This window comes from Ptychodera flava, chromosome 10, assembly GCF_041260155.1.
Source record: "Ptychodera flava strain L36383 chromosome 10, AS_Pfla_20210202, whole genome shotgun sequence".
NCBI lineage: Eukaryota > Metazoa > Hemichordata > Enteropneusta > Ptychoderidae > Ptychodera > Ptychodera flava.
In genome coordinates this window covers 12,235,083-12,257,991 of record NC_091937.1, presented here as the reverse complement: position 1 = coordinate 12,257,991, position 22,909 = coordinate 12,235,083, and the positions used below count along the sequence as shown (strand labels likewise).

Sequence of the window (22,909 nt, the reverse complement as noted above, 5' to 3'; positions counted from 1 at the left end):
CAAGAATACCTTTGCGCATGGGTTTACTCCTAATGTAAACGGACCAAGAAAACGATAACGATGACCCTAAATATCAAGACATCTACTGAAAACTTGCAGGCTCTTTAGTTTGGCCACGACGTTTGAGAATTTTCAAGAATTTATTACAGAAATATTAGCCCTTATAGAAATTACACGTCACCAACGTCACTATATTCGGTGCTCATGATAATCGACCAATATCATATCCAAGCTTTGATATTTACAGAATTAGACACCATGGTGAATTTCTTGAATAATAAAATGATTGGATGACTAAACTCTTAGCATATCATGTTTGGGTTCACTATACCTATCTATATAAAGTTTGACGAGGTTGGAAAGTGACAATCTTTGAGCTAAAAGTTCGCTTAGTCTATTCTCTTCAATAATTCAAACTTTGATTATTTACGTCTATGTCAAGATTCTGTCAGAAAAACTCAAAATGCATTTCACATACATATAATGCACAAACACGTCACATCCTGAAAAACTAATTTGTCTCTATTCTATCGTATCAAATGTGAGGTGCCAAATTCACCCTTCGTTTCAGTTTCGGACCATTTTCCAATTCAACACAAAAGCGACCCCTGGTATCACATTGTAAGTGCTAAACGTGATACAAGTTTTATGATGCTGAATTTCGGGTAAACTGTTTGTACCTTTTACAAAATTGCCCGAATGACTTCAAGTACAGCCGTTCAAAGACTTATAACACTTAGGCAATTAATGTTACCGTCTGCCAGTACCAGCCTTTGATTTCTGCTGTCGACTGCCAATCCAAACGGATTCGGCGAATACTGTTCGTTTTGCCTGAAGACGGTGCAGATAAATCGACCGAATGGGTCAAACTGTTGGACGATACTCTTCTGTACGTTGTATACGAACACATTACCTTTTTCGTCGCTTGTAATTGCTTTCGGACGAGATATATTCCCATCCTTGTCATCGTCGCGCGAGGTGTCACTGCAGTCATGGCTTCGCATGTCGGACAGAAAGTTCCCGTCTTCATCGAAGACCCGAATTCGGTTGTTCCTACAGTCAGCGACAAGAATTCGGTGGAAGATATCAGCCGTTACAAAAAACGGATTACAAAATTCTGTAGGTTCAAAACCCACTCTACGAATCGTTTTCATAGGTATGTACGTGGCATTTGCTATCTTGTACAAGTGCAAACAGTTTCCATCACAGTCGACGACATATGCAATGTCGCTTCTCTCGCTGACGCATATGCCGTTGGGGTGACAGAAGTCGTTCTTACCAAATGTGCCCACCAATTTGCCATCTTTGTCGCACACAAGCACCTGCCTGTTGTTCCAATCAGTAATGTAGGTGTAGTTGGAAGTAACGGCAATATCCCAGGGTTCAGCGGACTCGATAGATGGGAATGTGTAATCAACTTTGTGACTGAAACTTTCATCGAGGACTTGAACCTTGTGGTTAAACCTCTCGGCAACGTAGAGGTCGCTGTTCTCTGCAATACGCACGCCTCGCGGCCCGTTGAACGTTGCGGCCAATCTTTCGATCCTCCTCTTGGTGGCCTTCAGTAGCCTGGAACTTTCACCGAATCCTTCAAATGACCCAAGGCTTCCGTGTAAGTAGTCCTTGTTTGCTTTGAATTTGATTGCTTTGATTGTGTCGCTCTTCTGATGTTCTCTTTTAGACAGGTCATCTAGACGTGCCGTAATTTCCCGCCTGGAAGAGAGAATTTGCCCGTCATTCCCGTAGCCTATCAACTGCTCCAAAAATCTCCTAGTTTCCTTTATGTCTTCGACGGACCTCTTGACGTTGTCAGACAAAATGTCCACCTGCTTCAGAAAAGCGCTGTTGTCAACTTTTGTCTCCTCAAGCAGTCTGTTTTCTTCTTTTCTGACATTTTCTATCACCTCCCCAGCCCATTGCTTCACAGCTTTGCTGTTAGTCTCCTCTCGTTGTGGTACAGTGCCAGCCATCTTCTCTAGTTCCAAGACCTCGTTTTCGAACATGTCCTCTTTGACCTTAAGCTGGTCCAGATGACCCTGCACAACAGTTACGTACGCTTTCTTCTCCTCGCTAAGACATTTCAAGTCGTGGTCGGGTACCCTGTGCTTCAAAACGGTACATCCCAGACAAACTAGTGTTTCACAGGATGCGCAATAAAACTTGACGGGGTTTTCTGGGTGCAGGCCGCAGAGAACACTGGCTTGTTGTAAACTGGGATTGGCAGCCTGCTCGGTGGCGTATTCATCGATCGGCACGACACGATGGTGTCTGGTTTGCGGTATCCTTCTGTGTGCCTTATAGCATGTTGCTCCCAAACTCATTGCGCATGGAACGCATCTATGAGTAATGTTTTCTTCATCGCAGCCGTCGCAACGATTTTTGCCCTCATCTTCTCTCTTCCTGGTCTGGTCAGCCAGGCTGTTCACCAGGAAGCTTTGAGTTAGGAGTGTGACGCCACCTTCACCCAGTTCCACGGCTCTACCACAGACAGGGCACTCCAGAACTCCTCGTTTCTCGATCAGTTTCAGAAGACATACTTCACAAACGCTGTGTAGACACGGCAAAAGTTTGGCGTCACGGAAAAGCTCTAAGCAAATTGGACACCTCAAAGAATCATCTGCAGTACTTTCCGCTGGTGTTACCTTTTCCGCCATTACGATTGTGTCATCTGCAGTGACCCTTGATGTCTAAACTCTTCCTGAACTATGACGACATCAAGGTTTGTGGGTTAATTTATGGGACTGTCATGCCGGTTAAATAGAGTCACATAGCACTTCCTCGATATAGATGAATATTTTTCTAGATATTTCCGAAATTTAATGAACAACATATAACGTTGTGAATGCATATATTATAATATACCGTGTCGACTGTCACCGGTAGACTGTCGACAATACGTTGTGCCTTTTGTTTACTAATATTGATGTAGTCTCTTGCACATAGAGGGGTGGGGAATGCCGCAAGCATAACCGTGAGCTGCTAGAGACAAAGTGTTATGGCACTCACGGCTCACGCCTTCATCGCAACGCTTGCGACTCCCCCACCGTATATGTGAGAGATTACACCAATAAGAGACAGAAAAGGCACAAGCACTTAACAAGCCTGTGTGACAACAAAAACTTCAAATCATGAGGAATTTTTTTGAACAAAACTTCATTACACGAACACAACCAAGAATACCAAGTTGCCACATGGGTTTGCTCCAAATGTAAACGGACCAAGAAAACGATAACCCTAAATGTCAAGGCATCTACTGAAAACTGTCATGCCGATAAAATCGATGCCAAAAAAGTCCCGTTAATGCCTCGATATAGATGAACATTTTCAAAATATTTCCGCATAACGTTGTTCAGACTTAAATCACGGAGGCCATGGAAGGACTGTGAATGGCGGTATTTCTCAATGCATACCGGGAGGAGAATACATTTTGAGTACTGAATTGCAGCACAAACAACGAAATAATGAAACATTAAAATGAGCCGTGGGCGACTAAATTCTTTTCATACCATGTTTACAATCGCCATAAATTACTTTACCGCTATGTAAACTTGGGGAGTTTGAACGTTGACACCTTTTGAGCTTAAAGTTTGTACAATCTAGTCACATCAACACATCTAATTGTTGCCTTTTTACGTCCCTTGTCAAAATTCTGTCAGAAAAATACTCAATCAAATCAGCATACCGTGCGATGCAAATTGGAATGAAACACCGACTATGGAAAACCAAGTCACCTGCAAAACTTTATCACGTCAGACGACCGGCAAAGGATTTGCACTTTCTTTCTGCTTGGAAGTCAGAAGTCTACATAGAAACGCCAATCTATTGTTTGGTGAGTGTCTGGATACAAGTTTTGTGATGCTGAATTTCGAGCCAACAGTTTGTTTCTTGTGTATTCCTTGGAATACTTCAAGTGCAGTCATTCAAAGACTTGTAACTCTAAGGTAGTTACTTTGCACCGTTTGCCCATACCAGTCTACGTTTTCTGCGGTCGACCGCCAATCCAAACGGGGCTAGGTATCCCAGAAGACTCTGCAGATATACATCAACCGAACGGCTCAAAACCTTCGAGCGATATGGCTCCGAGCTTTGCATACGAACACATTGCCTCCATTGTCGGTTGTGATCTTTTTCGCAGCAGATATCCATCCTGATCGTCGTACTAAAATCCGTCATCGCCGTGGCTTCGTATATATGACAGAAAGTTCCCGTCTTCATCGGAGACACGTAGACTGCTGTGTGATAGTGATATAAATATCAAAATGTTTAACTCTTGTTAACTTCTCTATAACTCTCGACCTCAATGCAAATATATAATTCTTCATAATTTTGTTAAGAGTAAACCATATAAGTATTATTGTTATCTTGGAGATAACAATAATGGAGATGGATGCTTTGTATGCCGTAGCGCCTTGTCTTTCCTTTGCTATGTGATGATCATAAATCATTATCTTAATTTCTGATATAGTGCATTACATATTTCAACACCTCAAAGCGCTTGAATTTCAAAAGTGAAAAACTGACAACAATAAAAATGCATAATAAAATTAACGACTTATTCAAATCATGAAATGGTTAAAATAGATCAGCATTTAAAACTTGTGCAGAAAATAACTTGAAATGATAGGTTTTATTCTGACTTAAAATTATCAAGTGTCTGGATTGCTCGAAATGGATTGCTCGAATTTTCGAAGGTGGAATAGCATTGAATTCAAAATAAGAGCCACACAAATTGAGACTGCTTTATCCCCATAGTAAGCTGTGCGACCAATTGGGTTGATGAAACTTAATTTCACCTGAGAATACGAACGCAAGGTGTGATCAGTACTGCGTGTTGTCAACAGTCATCAAGACAGAGAGGTGTCAGATCGCATTAAACTTTAAAAGTGATGCAAAGAATTTTGATTTGGATACGTTGTTGAACAGGTAGCCAATGAAGGTCACGAAGAATGGGGGTAATGTGATCACTTTTTCTTTTCCCTGTGAGATAAGTCGAGCTGCCGAATTTTGAATTGTTTGCAGTTTGCGAATTTCAAGTGTAGGGAGGCCGAACAGTAACTGTTGCAAAAATCCAAAAGAGATATGATGAAACCATGTATGAGTTTCTCAGTTTAGGGTCCATTGTGTTTTTTGTTTTGTTTTGGCTTCCGTTTGTAAAATTATGAAAAAGCACTGAAGTCGGCAAAAGTAATAGATTCCATCACGGTAGTGCAGCGTACAGACTATCCCCAGTCGCTTAGATTTTCTCGGCAGCAGTTCATCCCACGATCTACGCAACAGCCTACCTGAGTATATTGCTTCAATTTGCTCTCAATTTAATCTGGTTTCACATTTATATGTCCACAGACTAGGAACAAGTCTATGCAAAGTCCGCAAAGTCAGGTGAGACATGCATGTGTCGGACAGCGAGGGAGTTATAGCAGGGGTTAGAGCCACATTGCATTTTACAGCGCCCTCTACGTCATCAACCAGACATTGAAAAGTGGTCTCTTGTCACAAAGTCGCTGGCACATTTTACTAACTCTCTCGAACTCTCGAACTCTCTCTCTCTCTCTCTCTCTCGAACTCTCTCTCTGTCGAAATCTGTCGAACTCTCTTTCTGTCTCGAACAAAGCGAAATAAACATAAAATAGTACTTTGACAGACAAGAAAAGTAGCAACGTATGATTTTCCTGGGGGAATTTTATATTCGAATGTACAATTAGACTTGCTTCAAGTCTGTGGGCATTTAATTATCAAAACGTGCAATAAATTGAAGGAATAAACAACAGCAGGCTGTCACGCTAATGGTAGGCTGTTGCCTAGATCGTGTGGTGAACGCCTTGGCCCACAGTAACTCAGCTGCCGAGAAAAGCCATGCGACAGGGGGGGAGCAGTGTAATGCACATTGTAAAAACCGCCATTAGATTTCCACGTTGTTTTCGTTCTTTGTTAAGGGGCATACGAACCTAGATCATCCTTCCGCTCACCCCTTTCCCTTCCCCCTTCTTCCCCCAAAAAGATGGCGAGACCATTTCAATAAATGTGAATAATTCAAAGAATAACAATTCTTGCCAGATGTCCATAACAACAAACATAAACACCATAGCAATATTTTGCAGATATTGACATAATCCAAGTGAGTCCAACGATTGATTCGATTTTATAGGTAGGTACGTCGAAGAAATCCGGTGATTCGCTTAGATTTGTACTTGGATAAGGTAATGCAAATAGCTGCCTATCGAATTCTGTTGCCAAAGAGGTGAAAATCCTTCGACTTTCGCAGCGTACTATATCTGTTCAAGCGTACGAGTCAGTGTAGTTGAGTGTTGTTGAGTTCGGCGACACTTTCGGTTGATTTCTCGGACAAGAACGCTTTGCGATTAAGTTGGAATCATTATTGTATCTGCCACTCCCGAGGTCCGACAGCAACAGATTCACTTGTCTTTAAACACGGACGAAAGTAAACTTGAATTGGCTTTCGGATAACGGTACATTCATTTCAATCTGAGAAATGAAATTGTAATCATGGTTTTACTGATGTCGTTTCTTTGATTCGCATGTTTTTGCGGCCCCCTATATTGACCAGGTCGGACCCCAATCGATAATAGCGATTTGAATCTATTTTTGTCGGGAAGGTTAATAAAAAAGTCGTCCAGTAGTTGATCAATAAGTGTCCTATCTTCGTTTATTCGACTTTGTCTGAGACCACACACTTGGCCAGCTACCGATTAATATGACTATAGCAAGTAACTCCGTCATCCTGGAGACAATTATCATCTTGGAAAACCCTGTCGAGTTGGCGCTAAGATTTGGTACTATTTGCACCAGTGTACATATCAAGCCAGCCATGATAACACATGATGTAATGAAAAGCAGTTCAAATTTATTAACCCTTCCAGCGCCAAAGTCAATTTTTGTCGCCTTTTTTGGAATATACCCAAGTCACTGTTCACATTTTTTTCCAGAATTTTGCTAAAATTTTAAAAGAGAACTGTAGCAAATGAAATGTGATGTCCATTTTGTCAAAAATGATCAAAAAATTACAAAAACAAATCCTACGCCCGAACACAAGTTACTTCTGAAATCGGCCGCCTAACACATCAGAAAAATTTCTCAAAAACAATATTGTAGTTTGCCACAGAAATGCAGCAGACAGTTTATGCAAACATTGATATGTTGACATTGATAAGATTATAATACAAATCATAATGTAATGTAATATAACATAACGTATAATGTAAAATAACTTACATAATATAATATATTTTTATAACATAATACAAATCACACAATACAAAGTATTCGTTGCATATCAATATATGCCTAGATATAAATTATATTGTTGTTGTAAATCAATACATATATCTCAGTGTATTTATAGCACATGTCACTTCTGAAAAAACAATGAATGTAATTTTTTTTCAAGTCGACCCTCTTGAGCGTTGCATTATAAGATAGTTGCAGGTCAGTGGATAATGGTTGTAAGGATATCTCTCCATACCACTCCAACTTCGCTTTGAAAAACATCATATATTCAATTTTTAAAGAGCCAATCACAGTGCGGAACGTACTACCGATATTTCTGTTCAGCAGGATACCTTCCGTTGAAAATAGTTCCCCTTTATAAATAGATTCATTCTGGTAATGGGTTTAGTTTTTTGTCGTGCTTGGAAAAATAGATACACGTATTACGTCAACGATTCTGGCAATAATATTGACTTTGACGTCTCTCGACATTGCTTTCCTGTGTTCGGCATGCTTCGATAATCTACACTATCGTCGTGCTGTGGTACCAGGACCGGTAGTCCTGCACCGTGTGACGTCACAACTGTCTGTGATCGGACCGCGTTCTTAACGCAAAGAACATTCACCCGTTTTTGGCCTTTTCTTTTCTTGGAACGCATCACAGAACATTTTATTCGAGCTTTCTTTAGAATGATGACAGCCTTATAACCAGACGTATGAATTCATGCATGGTTTCCTGTTGCCATGATAACGCGCCTTAGACAAATACAATCGCACGACTGACTGCATAGCAGACACATTTTAATAGTATTCCCAATTAAATACGAGACAAATTCATCATTCTGCCAGACTTTGATCGGCTCAATCGATTTCCTAAAAAATGCAATTAAGCTGATTAAACGTCAAAACACAACACCTATGAAGAATTGAGCAAAGCGAATGTATTTATAGGACCACCGTTGTTAACTCTTTCGGTGTGTGCCTCTGACGTTAACATGTCCCTGACGTAGTGAGCGAGACCTCCTCCATGATATCTCAAACAGTTGCAGTACCTTACCTGCGTTAATAATTTGCAAACTGACTGGCGTATCTTCAAAAAACCACGAATACAAGTCGTGATTAGATTTTAGATGAGACAGTGAAAAGTGTAAATTTACTAACGGTCAACGTTATGCATTGTTATGCGAGAACAGTTGAGCGGATTATAGATTAAAAGAGGCGGATTAGGTGCACCCCGATACGCCTTTTATTTGCGTAATTCAAACGTTATCCCCACCTCCACAACACGTATATCCAAAGCTTTAACATTTTTGAATTTCTTCGAAACGTATGGCATGTTTCTCTATCACCTTAAAGCGCGGTCATTTTCAGCGTGTCAAAAGTCTCACATTCCGCTTAGCTGGTCCAACCAATGTACAGATGTAAGTTGGTCGTGTCAATGCAGAAGCGTCTTTGTTCTGAACAGTGTGCCAGGGTTTGCAACATCGCCACCATAATCACCTTAGCGTAGGTTTTCGTTCATAACTTAGACTTGATTCATATGTGAGTGGAGTGAACGCAATTATTTGTATTCTGTTTTCATATGAATCCTGTGAGTGGGGTGAAAACGATGCAGGGCAGCCCGACAGAAACTAAGTTACTATTGCGCAGACTCAAAGATATTACATTCTGATAGTGCGGTCGTCTTACGCATATGTGGCTTTGTCAATGCCCATGTGCAATATCGCGTTCGATCGCCAGGGCCCAGGGAAACCTGACCCAGGCTGCCAAATTTCAAAAGACTACACACAAGAGACACTGTTGCAAATGAGTTTATTTTTTTTTAAATCACCGACTTAACCAAGCCTAGTCATCTCTGTATGTTCTGCTTCTATTATCTGGTCGAATTTGCAATTTATCTGTACCAATTAAATTTTTTAAGTAACTTTCTTCAGAACAGTCGGAATCTCTATATACACTGACAGGCGTCGTTTGATGCTTTACGTAGGGTGAACAAGTTCTGAAGAATGTAATGAAAGCCGTCTTGTTTGCAGGACTCGACCTACGAAACGACTGACTAGGACAAACACTGGGTGACATTTGAGATGTTTGGTCTCCACATGGGTGAACACGAACCCAGGTCAAACAAAAACGCAAATGCGAAATAATTAGGGACGACAGGATGTGTTGCAGTTTGTCTTTGTAACATCACAATATGATCGACAACAAAAAAGTATCGCGGCGGCGCCATGGTAACTAGGTCTTCTCCACTTAAAATATTCGGATCCGTCGTTATCTCGTATCAAGGCCAACTGCCTTGTATTATGTTCAAAGGTAGCGCTGGACAAACCCGGGAAGAATAAAGCAACATGTCTTTTGTTCTGTGAGTGACGGTATGTTTCTTACAGGTAATCATTAAAAGAGCAAGCCGCGTGATGAAGGTTGCAGTCTGTGTGCCAACGCTGCGGTAGTTCACAGATATAAAATTAATTGCCTCTCTTTGACAAGTGTACAAAATTTGGATCTGTCTTTCATCTTACCCGCGATGAATAAATTAAAACGTCGCTAAAACAGGAAAGGTTGCAAAATATTTGGAAACATCGTGTCCGTGCATACCTTAGGTTTTATCTGTTAAGACATGCGAATTTTGTTCAAAATTGAAGTTATTTTTGTTTGTTTTACAGAAACCTCGGTGTAAGCATGCATTTTGGGGGTATTAATAAGGGCACGCATGAATGCTATAGGTGTTAATCGATATGTTGGTAGTTAAGCGAAACAGATTGTCAGGTATTCTCTGACCTCTTGGCTCGTACTTCCCTCATTCCAAATGTATCTTGATAAATTTATGCCAACCTACCGTCAATCGATAATAAGAAAATAAGGTCTAATGAAACTATTGAAGGTTAAAGCCCCATTAGCTGTACCGTTTTGCAATTTTTCCCTGATGGTTGGACCAAATACAACTTAAATGTTTGCCAAAGTTCGACCACAGAATTGTTCAAACATGGCGACGAACACACAATATAGATTCTAACAGGTAGATAATTTTCAACTTGCAACTCAAATATGGCTGCCGCGTGTACATAAGTGTAAACGCGTGAATTCAATCGACCAAATCCAGCACCAAGGATTGGAATATTGACATTTCCAAAGACAGTACGGCGTAATAGCAGGAACCCAAAACATCTCTGTTATGTTTGAATGGTATTTTATTTTGCAAGTAAATGCAAAATGAAACAGCTAATGGGTCTGTTAATTTACCGGGTACATCTCAACAACACACAGCCCACGATATTGATGGGCCACAGACGGTTTTGAATTTCAGTTGCTTGAAGACGCTTCTTTAAGAACTAACACTGACTGAAATTGTTCAGTTTGCCGACTAGAATATATCAAGTTTGAAAAATGGGGAAAACAATATAATTTCTTGTTAGAGGCTAGACAATTGCAATGAGAGTTAGGCCTAACATTTTTCTGATCGAGGAAAAATAATAGTGTAGGTGTAACTGTTGTTTTTGGTTTTTGGGGTTTTTTTTGCTTATTTGGCTTGATTTGGTTTTGTCACCGTGTGACGTTAAAAATTTAATGTGTAATTACACAGGGTTTGGCGGCTTACTAGATCAACTTCTGCCCTAGCGTGTTCGGAAGTTGGTCCTCTGTTTAATCGGTTTATTAAACCGCGATCTTTTTAAGGTGTAAACATTCTTAAAGAGCTCTCCCATTCAGTTCAGACGCTCACTCAATATTCGCGGCCCTCAAGCTAATTTTATTGCAAATGCCTTGAATCGAACGATCGATCGTTTTTGATATCAAGGCAAAGGCCGAACAATGCAATGCGTTAGAAAATTCGATTGGACGATAAAAAACACTTAAGAGGGCAGCGGGTCACGTTACGCATGCTCAGAGAGCAGCCTCTGCTCATGAATAATTAATAAGGTCATGCTATACCCCTGTTTAACCGAGTGTGGGTTGCCGGTTGTTGTTGGTGACAAGACGCTCTCGCCAAGCTACAGCGAGTGCCCGTCAGTTTTCGTGAGCAACACCGTATTACAACGTTTTTGAAGCACACGAAGACACAGGTGGGTACTAGGCAGATTTTGTAGTATCATTCTAGCGGGAATCATGTCCCGAAATATTTAGTGTCGCCAGCGTCTGGCGACGTTTGTTGGCTACGACCACCTGTTGACAACCGTACACGTTTGTGCTGGCGAATATAAGAACTCATTCGAAGTAACTGCCCTCTGTATTGCCCGGCGTAGATTGACCACGACGGACTCACGTTACGCAAATCTCGACGGTGATAATACATGTCACCAATAGAGCACTAGTAGTGTAAAAGACCCAACATCGCCATGCCTCTATGTACGTCAGTCGTGTGTATACGTGTATGTGCGCCATATATTCACTGGTAGACTCTGTTCCTGACAACGACGGGGTCAGTCAGTAAGCGCGTCTAAATCCTTCCTGTGCCACTACAAATAATTGCACATACACAGGCCTCTATATTCTGAGTAACTGTGGTTATACAAAGGTACCCTTCAAGGTTAAGGGGCCAACATTTAGCGCCTCATAACTAAAGAAATTGGGTATTTTGAAATGTTGTATACGACAAACAGGATTTCGCGTTTTAGTTTGAACTGACAAGATACCCTTTATCTGGACGGCTGTTCTCCGTTGTGATTCAGGCCTATCGTCACAACTACACGAACAATGATGGGCCGGCTCAGGTCGACAATTTATGAACCAGATGCAGGTCCAGGGGGGTCGTGGTTATTGTTCAGGAACTATAGTTGCCTCGAGGCAATCCATACAAAAAATATTTGATAATACATGGAGTCAGGGATGACCAATTCATGACAACAGTGTGTACCTATCATATATTTACAAGACTGAAAGTGAGTGTTTTGTGAAATACCAGACTGCTTCGAAACGCTTCGTCAGTTTAAACCAGACCTCGATACCTGAGCTTTTACAAACTTCTTTAAGTCATTCTCCACATATATTGTTTCCCTGTGTATATTTCATTTATTCTCTCGGCTCAAGTTTCTTTACACCTTTCTATTGGCATTCGCTGTTGTTTACAACAGTATCAATGGGCTTAATAATGCAGGGGGTACCACAACAAACCCATTGTCCGTTTACCGTGAGAGCAAACGCAAGGGAATGTATCAAGTTTCGGTTCAGCCATTTTGTGGAAAATTTCGAATCTTCAAACCCGTGGTCATTTTGAATATATTTTATGAAAAATGTCATAATGTATGCTGTGTACAAGTTCCTTTTATTGGGTCATGTGGCCGAGAGTAACAAAACCAATCAATACGACACAATGTCTCGTTGAAAGTGCAGCATATTTAAGCCGTGTTTCTGATTCCATAAACGTGACTGTGGAGTTTATGAGATACTTAAAGCCAGAATCAAATCCTGTCCGATTTAGTGGCTGAATGTTTCAGTTACGCAGTTACCGAACCAGCATGTCGTTTCTACGGTATCACGCTAGGCCAGACACGGTAGAATTTACTGGTAATGTGGCAATATCGCCCAACATTAAATGTGGCTTTGCTTCATTTGAGTCCGATACACGCCACCACAAACTAATATATCTGAAATTCGTGCGTGTTGTAACTTTGCCTATGGAGCTAGAAAGGAGTCCATCTTATTTCATTGTTCTTTAGTTATTATTACATGGGGAGAGAAGGAGTTTGGCTGAGGTTATGCGCAACAGACAAGGGAAAACTCTGTGTTCTCAGAAAACGTGAACATCATAAATCAGGAAGGGGGAAAGCGCATGGCTTCTTCTCGTGTTCCCATGTTGCCAATTCTGTCTGCGGTCTGATCAGAGTCATTGTCATTAACAGGAGTCGGCATGAGAGAGAGAGAGAGAGAGAGAGAGAGAGAGAGAGAGAGAGAGAGAGAGAGAGAGAGAGAGAATTAATGGTCATGACCATTAATTTCATTTTCGCGATAGTTTCGTGTATCATGTCTAAAACCTGGGTCGAATATATGCATGGTCACCCATTTATTCAGTATCTTTCCACATGTCAAACAATATAGGTAGTATCTCGCATCAAACAAAATTCATGAAAAATGGCCGCCTTTGACCCTTAAATCCTCATAACATTGTCAAAGAAATGGAATGTACAAATCATGAACCAATACATTTCCATTGCTGCGGAAGCTGTACTACTTGAAACGTACGCTAAGAGCAAGGATGACGCGTATTTGAGAAGTGCCTAAATGGAATTCTACCTACATTCCATTGTCATCACGAATGAAGTCGTATTAAACTCGCCTTGCAAACTTCATTCAGAACTCGTTTCGTCTTACAGATTATCAATAACGTTATTTAGAACTTATGCAAGGCTTGAACCCACCCCGGGTGAATAAAATGGTGCTAATGCATCTACTTGCACACCGATATCATATGCACGCTGTCGTTTTGGAAACACAAACCAAACGATTAATCCTGTGGGGGGAGGTTCTTTAATATCGGACTTCAGAAGACAGCTGGACTCGCAATAGTTAACAATAAACACGTAACTATTTATTGAAAACTGGAGAGAGGATCCTGAACTCCTCACGTTACATGGAAATTCGAAGAACAATAAAACGTGGAAAACCTCACTTTCAATTCCCTAAACGGCGGGAAAGACAACACAGAACTTTGTATCAAGTTAGAATAAGCATGAACGTCATTGCTAATTCTCCAAGGTCATGCGTTGAAACAAATCCTGGTTTTCGATGACGTTTGGAATCCCACCAGACCTTTAAACATGAAGCTATAGCATGCAAAATACGTAGCTTATGAAAACGTAACAAAAATACTCAACAATTTCAAACTTTCACGACAAATCCGTTCAAACTTTGCCATTTTGCGAATGCCAATTTACTGTGTCCGCCATGCACTGGCAGTAATGTGTTATTAACAAATGTGTAAGACGAGACGCGGCCTAATGAGTTATTTTGCCATACGAGTTTCAAAGCGACTGATGCGTAGCTGATGATAATGGAATGCAAGTATACTTGCAATGGAATACACAATAAGTGCACTTCACTGTAAATGGGTAGCGCAACGCCGAGTACTCTGTTCAAGTGGTTTCAGTTGCTAAGGAGACACGCCAACCATCCACGGCAGTGTAATGTTTTCACGCATAAATTATGCATAGGAGGCCTGTAATATGTTTGAAGATTCACCATATAATACTAGTTCGTGTAGAGGACAGCATAATATTAGGCCCAAGAATGGATAAAACGTATATTAAATATATACTGCATGCGTAACTATTTGTTGATGCCAACACCATACTCTATGTATTAAATGTTGAAATGATTCAATTTTCTTCGGATGCTCTCTCTCTCTCTCTCTCTCTCTCTCTCTCTCTCTCTCTCTCTCTCTCTCTCTCTCTCTCACACACACACATATACACACATACACACACAAACACACGCATATATATATATATATATATATATATATATATATATATATATATATATATATATATATATATATATATATATATATTAGCAGAGCGCAGTACCGCACTGTACTACGGTCGTAGACTAAGCAACAATTCCTTAACAACTTGACACTGAACTTGGAAAGGCTATACCAACTGATGTGTCACAATGTATGTTACAGTTACGCTGGAAGCAGTATCAATGAATCCTCACACCGAGTGAGATGCTGTTGCTGGGTTTGTAAAAACAAGAGCTCTCTGTGTAACGTCAGCATTGGGTATCTTATTCTTTCTGAAGTTTGACAAATGTACATATTTGCCGATGTTTAAAGAGTTCAATAAGATAAAGGACAACTTAGAAGGGAACGTCAATAGAATCCCGACCACCCTGCGGCAGGTTTCGCTGTGAATATGACCGTCGTAGTGTCACGTAATGCCGGGTGTTCACCTGCGGGCACGGACGAAACGGCGCCTATACAGTATCCCGGGAGAACCTACGGTCCCCTACGTTCTGACAGCTCAACTGGCATTGCGAAATTCTGGACTCGGTGCTTTGAATAATCGAGATGCGGTGAAAGCAGACTTTGCGTTGTTCAATAACTGTATACTTGCGAGATACATGCCAAGAGCTGCTTTGAAATTAGAAACTGACTCAGGTCCCGGCCACACTGCAGAGGACGCTTGCAGTTACGCCAATGACGACAATTCCACAGATACCAGTCTATTAGCTACAGGGTTGAAGAACCACGCACTTAATGAAATGTTTTAAGAGCTACTGATAAATCAATGGGACATAAAATTCACCGGTTTTCTGAGTGTATGTTATTGGATAATGTGGACTCAAAACATTGTCAAGAGTCCGGCAAATTAAACTGACAATCGAACCGAGATATGTTCAGGTCCGTTCTGGAACAATAACATTTTCAAATTGACAAGCTTCTTGTCCACAGAGCTGTAATGAATAGGTTACGGAACATTTGAAGTTCTAAAAAGTCACATTTACAAGGTTTCCAGATGTAAGGAGAAGTCCCGGACCTTTTCTTGCCTCGAGCACAAAGCAGTGTAAAATTTGATGACGCCCAAGTAGACTTTTTATAATTTAGTCAGGGACAGATAGAAAAGTGCCTAGTCGACGGCAACGCCTTTGAGTAATGTGCCGAGCAACTGACTGATCTGTTAATGTTCCTAACAACGGGGACCGTTAAAACTCGTGAACGTCGTAGTATGGTAACCGTTTGAATTTTGTATATTTCAGACTCCAATGGAGGCAAATTAAAACCAGAAAAAAAAACACGGGCAGCATTTTGGAAAAACAAAACCCCAGTGCCATTTTGTGCTTCGAAATCGAATAAGTCTGCAAAACTCGACAAGTTCCGATGATCTCGGACACTGCACGACGTCAAGTGGCTTTGAATATGAAAAGCCATAGTACTTATTGTACACTTCGTCTCCTTGACCTCTGATTCATTCTATGTTCATAAAGTCAGTGACACCGACCATATATATATATATATATATATATATATATATATATATATATATATATATATATATATATATATAATATATATATATATACACAACTGAGTTGATCAGGATAATCTAAAATATTACATTTCCACTACAAATTTGTTTCGTATAGGCTGCAGAGCCGATCACAGCCACCCGATGAGTGTATGCGGCTCTGCAGCCTATACGAAACAAATTTGTAGTGGAAATGTAATATTTTAGATTATCCTGATCAACTCAGTTGTGTATTTAGCTCTACTCTAGTATTGAGCACTCTACTCCAGTTGATCTTGAACTAAACAAGAAGTGTGTATATATATATATATATATATATATATATATATATATATATATATATATATATATATATATATATATATATAAAGTGGCACACCGGATGAACGAATCAAACGTTTATTTTTTGCCCCTACTGTTAGTTTCGTCATATATCACTCCGCCACGACGTAGTCGCATCAATATTAACGCTACAGAGTTTACCGAAGTTTATTCCTTCAATAGCCCACAAATTCTGCACAGGTCTAAAACAACTCGACAATAAAATGTTGTTAAGGATCGATTGTGAGTTATATTTGATGCACGTTTCGGAATTGAAACGTGTGTCGGATCATCTTTGGAATCGATGTCACAGTGCAGTCAACCCTCCAAACCTAGTCGTACAGGGTGTTTTGCTCCATGTAAAAAATTCCGCTATTCACGCCCCGCTCTACAAAGGTATGTCCCTGTCGTTCCTAGTGTACACACACTATAGACCCGATCACTCCAGGTCTATCTCACATCCCTTTGAATTGTGGGACAATACTAGTGTCATCGTTTTTGACCCAAATACTTCGTGACGTGACCCCGTTCCCCTGCCAACTTATAAGATCCATCTGCATGTGAAGTGAATAAATTAAATTGACGACAACTTTCGCGCTTGCCGGTCCCGCGGGAAATAAGACGACAATACCGTAATAACACCATCAATAAATAACAAAGCCCGCCAGACAGCTTACTTGTCAATGGTTGTAAAGGTGTGAAGATGATTGTAAGTGGTACTCGAGATTGCACGCACCTTGGCTGCCAATAAAGAAAGATTATGTTCTTGTGTTGAGGGTAGGCAAACTTATAGATGATCTATAGAGATAGGAATGTAACACGTCAATCTTCGCTGAAACCATGGAGGTAGAAAGATGTTTGAAACATAGACCCTCGATATATTTCTCGAGGGTCTATGGTTGAAAGCGTAGTGCCGTCATGCACAAGAGTCTTATCATGGATAGTTACACATTTACACCTGTCGTCTTTTGGTTGTTTTTGCAGATGTCCAAAAGAGCGATGAAAGGGTAGCCAGTCCATGCTTGAATCTCCCGCTCGAAAGAAGAGAATACTCCGTATAATCAACACGTACAATCATGAAGGAGGGAACGCCCAGCTGTGATAATAAAGTGCAGGCGTCGGTGGCGACCAGCGAGGCAGAGAATGCTGAAACGCAGAGAGCGTGGCTCGGAGGTGACGTTGCTAACGGCGAGCTGACGCCTGACGACCAATCGGTTAGCGATGAAACCATACAGCAGTACGAGAGAGAGAACGGTTTCTACGTAGACAACCAGTACGACGCGGATGACGAAGAGGACACGTTTTCAGAACACGAGCACGACATGCTGCTGGAGAAGTATCATTTCATCTTCGACGTAAAGCCGCCGTTCCAACTGAAGAACGTGATGATAACGGAGACTAGTTACCTTGGAGACAGCGACACCGTTGCCGGGGAGACAAAGTGCATCGATGTGGATGTGATGTTTATCCTCGATAACATCGCCATCACCATCGAGGAGCAAAATAATGTTGCTCTGGAGGTCAATGAAGATTTTCCCGGTTTTATTCACGTGCAAGTCAAGAAAGACATGGTCTCACTCTGGAAGGATTATGTTGTTTATCTTATCGACGACGAGAAAAACAACTTCTACTTGTCGTCAGTCAAGCTGCAGAAGAGACTTTTCGACAAGTGCTGCCAGGAGTCCAGCTCGCCCTTGCTGGATCAGGACTCGCTCACGTCGTTCATCTCAAGTCACGCTGGTTTCAAAATGCCCGCCGAAACTCAAGAAGCGAGAGCGGACCTAGTTCTCTGCATCCCGTGCGAAGGGTGGCCGTCTGTGGCGGAAGGGTGGTTCGACCGCCGCCGGCAGTGGCCGCCGCGGCGTTCTCTGGACCGCCTGCGGCGGGTTGGGTACCACCTGACGGCAAAGCCACTCCCGGCCGATCACGACTCCGACGGCATCCTCTTCCGCATCTCCACTGCGCATGTCGAAAAAGAACTGATGCGCATGCTGAACGACAAACAACTGGCCATCTACCAGTGCCTGAAATCGGTCATCCGCAAAATCTGCGACGAAAATGTCGGAGTTCGCCTGGCTCTTCACCCGTACTATCTTAAGACTGTCACTTTGTGGGCGTGCGAGAAGCACAAACTTAATTATTGGCAGGACACCCCGGCGGCTGTGTGTGTTCTCCATCTACTGGAGGATACTCTGAACTGTCTCCTGAAGGGCTTCTGTCCAAATTATTTCATGCCACAATACAACTTATACAGCCATGTCGACCGCCAATGTCGACACGATGCCGCCAGGGAGATACAGAGATTTCGCCAGCAGCCACAAATCTTGCGAGAGTGTTTGTCCAGCTTCGGTTTCCTTGACAAGGACATCGACGAGATGCTGGAGCTGCACCGTCCACAGGGAACGCTACGCCTGTCCGAGTTCCTTCTTTCGCTCGACCCACTTCTGATCATCGATAGCTCCTCAAACACGTCGGAGATAACTACGGAGAGCACGGAAAGACTAGACGAAATCGCAGCAGAAAAGCCCCATACTCTAGACGAGCTACTTGGCGATCAACAGCCGGCCGATCTAATGGCGGCGCTTCTGGAGAAGACTGAATCTCTAAAGAAACAGTATGAGCGTCCGCCTCCCCCATCTCCGCCGCCGCAGATGATTTCGTCGACGAAGGAAGCTAGTCGTCCTCTTTCAAGTTTTAGTTTACGCAGCTATCAGTCACAAACGGGAAGTGTTGCGACTCGGGATGAATGGGCAATGATATATAAGACTTTCAATCCGTACAAAACGAACCCGATAAAATTATACCGTCCGAAAGCAACAAGCCGGCTCTTCCAGCCACCTACAAAATCTGAAGTTCTGAGGCGATTGAGGAAGGAACTTCACAGAAACACAACAGTCGTTCTGGGTCGAAAACCGAGCAAATACGAGAGTTCGTCGTTACCCGTCGACGCCACCTACTCACGCACCTACGATTTACAACAATCAAATCCCTTCGATACAGTCGACAACAAGCTGGAAGAGTCGACGTCGACACTGCAGAGTTTCACTCTCGACGCCACAAGAGGGCGTTACAGTCGGCTCAGCGCTGCATCCGCGCCTGACACCACCACCCGTATCGATCGCATCAACCCACTCACGGGGAAAGTGATGTTCCCAACCCTGCGGCCGAGGTCGGCGCCGGCGAAGACTCGCTGGTCGCGCGTTTTGATAGGTCAGCAACAACACAGTATAAACAGATCTGTGACATTTATAGCAGAAAGGCCCGTTTCGTCTCTGGACTATGGTTTCTCTCTAGATCGACTAGCTCAGAATGACTGGTGATGTGGACCCGCCGTAAATCTCAGTTGTAAGACCGGACACCTGAGAAAATAGGATTATGTCAGGGACTTCAGTTCATCAGCAAAAACCATCTCAGCTAGTGCAATATTGGACAAAAGGATATTCCAAGTTTTACTAGTACCTGAGTCGGTGTAATCAGTGGGGAATTTTCAGTTCTTCAAAGTCAATCATTAGGAAGCAAAAATCACCAGGAAAATACGAATATATATTTGTTTTGCGTTTCGGTCAATGTCGACCAAGTTAACTAGGCTTACAAACACGCAGAATAACATAGGGCAGCCTGATATTTCCCGTCAAGCCGTTTATGTGAAGCTTGCGAAAGTGTTACCATGGATACGATGATCATCTCGCGAAAAGCGTGCGGAGGAAAGTGTGTAGCTATTCACTCACCGACGGAAATTGTTTTTCTCTCAGTCAGTTGTAAATATTTGTATAACATAAAGTATTTCAAACGCTTACTTGCCAAATTGAGACTTCGCTAATCAGAAATTTGTGACTCATGTACTTTTTGTAATGAGCTCAATTATTTTTTTCCGCTGAAGGCCTTGTGTAGATATGTAAATATATACTTGAGTGATCTTGAGGTTTCAAGTTGACAGAACTTAATATTTTAAATATATCTGAAGATTATTTAGGTAAACAAAATGCATTTCACAATGTAATTGTTGTAATTATAAATGCAGGCGACTAATGCAGTCACGAATATAATTCGTCAAAACTGAATGGAAACAACTACAATGTAGACATACATTGGACGTCGGAGGGCGCCTTAACGACTCTGCCAACACTAAACGTATTCCGGGATGCGTTTATATAGTTAGTCGAACGCAGTAGACGAATATTTCAATGGTATAAAGTCATCGCATTGTTTTCGTCTTAGGGGTTGCAGAGGATGTGGTCCAATATTTTTATCAATCCAGCATAGAGGGTTGTGACGCCGCTTTCATCTGATAACAGAGAGTAATTTTCCCCAGTTTATCCATTTTTCCATAGAGTCATTCATCCACACATACGTACTTTGCAAAAGCAGTCTTTGTAGTGAATTCCAAAGTTACGATCGATTTGAAACAGGCATCCGATGCCCATTTCTTAATGCAAATAATAGTAAAGCCTCCGTTCGCAAATGATCTTTTACTACATTTTCATAACTTTGATGTGAGAATTTAGCTGCGTTACGCAGATGCCTGATTCATTGTTAAACGTCTGTTTACGAACAAAACAAAAAAAAAACAAAAACAAAACAGAGCAACGTTAAAACGTCCGCGAAATCAATTTTGAAATTAGTAAATTCCAGATATAAAGTCTCAAATAAGCTTTTTCTGAATTTCCGTGAGCAGAATGAAAGGAATATATTTTTACACGGATCAGAATAATAAACAGAGTGCCAAAACGAATGAAGATTATACTTAAAGCGAAGAGCCTCGTACCTCGTTTCTCGAAGGACATTGTACAACACGCATCGATTTTGAAACCCACGTCAATACACCACCACTGTGCTTTCTCCATCCTGTAAAATTCCAATATGCGTACTTTGTGCGATTACTTTTCATTTAATAGTGTTGCATGCATTTGTAACGGTTTATCTCAATGCTTTACCATGGAAATTATTTTGAAATGTCATTTTGGATTTTGGAAAGATGTGTTGTTATCGACGCAAATGCTTTTTGATGCGATCTCATCTTCCAGAACTCCCATTCGGCCAGTATAGTAGGCTGTGTGATATCGTTAGACAACTCATTTATGTCACCGGGATATGATCTGTTTCATGGCAGCCAAATTTTAGTACAAAGTCTAGTTATAGATCACGATTCTTCGAGTACATTTCACTCACTATAAAACTTTGAGTGAGCAAAAAAGAAGGGTAAATTATTGTATCCATTTTAAGTTATGTGGATTTTGCGTTTGTAATGTTATTAGTATCAGTGTTTTATCGACACTTTCATGAATTGAACAACTTTCGCCTTTTATCAGGGTTTCGTGTAAATTTTCTACCTTATGGGCCGCAAAATCTGACAATAATAAAATACAGCTATTTTTCACTTTTAATTTGTCTGATATCGGCTATTGAATGTACATCACGGAGTTCACATGAGTGGAAAGACGGAATATCTCTCTCTCTCTCTCTCTCTCTCTCTCTCTCTCTCTCTCTCTCACACACACACACACACACACACACAAGTACGGCAAAAGAGATGACACTTTGACAATTGCTTTTAATAGCGAGAGCGATCTCGACTCCACCAGAGGCAGTTTTCAAGGATGTATAAAAGCAGATAATCATGGAAGTACTAGGAGTTGGTTAGCCGTCAGGAGACCGTTAGAATTTGGTGGGGTATCGTAAGAAAGTGGTAGTTGAGGAAATTATACCTGTTGCGGTTCTGTTGTTGAAGGGAGATGTTATCTTTCTCACTTAAAAAGTTCTGATCTAGAATTTCTGTCATCAATGCTCTTCCAGAATTTCATACATGGAAAGTTGAGGTATTGTGTAATCTCATCTATCGAGATTCCGTCACTCATACACTGGGTGGGAGACCAACTGCATAGGTCAGTTCACAGTGGACGCCCCCTATGGTGAAAATACGTACAACGTTCGGCGGAACAAATGGTTTGTAGAATATTCTCAGTAAAGGTCATGTCAAAAATTAACAGTTATAGAGCTTCCCTTTCAGAGCTTCACTTATCAATCGCTGACTTTAAAACGTTTGGATTTATTCAACCAATCGCTGATATTCTTTCACATATGTTAATTTGAACTATCTGTGATGTTCTTTAAATTTCAATGTAACATTTTGACAACCGATTTAAATCATTCTTCACGTTCACATAATACTTTCTGGTTGGGATTTTTTTTGCCAAAAGTCAATGAAAGTGACGTCCCAAATCCAATCGAAATATCTTAGCAGTCATTTTTGAAACCTTCATTCAGAAAAGAAAGTGATTTTCAGTATTCATTTAAATTTTTCCCTCCAAAACTAGCACACACAGTAAAGCAATTTCTTTCACTAGTAACATAACCTCAGTTTCTCTGTTTCTGACTCAAACACTCATTGCAACCTCTACTAGATG

General features: G+C 41.2%; 2 protein-coding genes across 3 annotated transcripts; one reads left to right on the top strand and one right to left on the bottom strand.

Moving 5' to 3' along the window:
* Positions 1-719: 719 nt before the first annotated feature.
* LOC139143005 (tripartite motif-containing protein 2-like) lies at positions 720-2,654 on the bottom strand. Its single transcript, XM_070713195.1, has one exon. It carries the CDS (start codon positions 2,652-2,654, stop codon positions 720-722), a length of 1,935 nt encoding a protein of 644 aa, XP_070569296.1.
* On the top strand, positions 1,527-21,889 carry LOC139142018 (uncharacterized). 2 transcript variants are annotated; one of them, XM_070711804.1, is made up of 2 exons: positions 1,527-1,612; positions 17,490-21,889. In XM_070711804.1, exon 2 carries the CDS (start codon positions 17,582-17,584, stop codon positions 19,823-19,825), a length of 2,244 nt encoding a protein of 747 aa, XP_070567905.1. In that variant the 5' UTR covers positions 1,527-1,612; positions 17,490-17,581; the 3' UTR covers positions 19,826-21,889. The 2 variants fall into 2 exon arrangements, with proteins under 2 accessions (XP_070567905.1, XP_070567904.1); XM_070711803.1 differs by lacking the exon at positions 1,527-1,612 and adding an exon at positions 11,147-11,282.
* The last annotated feature ends 1,020 nt before the right edge of the window (positions 21,890-22,909 follow it).

Coding starts and splice junctions, on each gene's coding strand:
- LOC139143005 (XM_070713195.1), bottom strand. CDS start 2,654: ATGGCGGAAAAGGTAACACCAGCGGAAAGTACTGCAGATGATTCTTTG.
- LOC139142018 (XM_070711804.1), top strand. CDS start 17,582: ATGAAGGAGGGAACGCCCAGCTGTGATAATAAAGTGCAGGCGTCGGTG.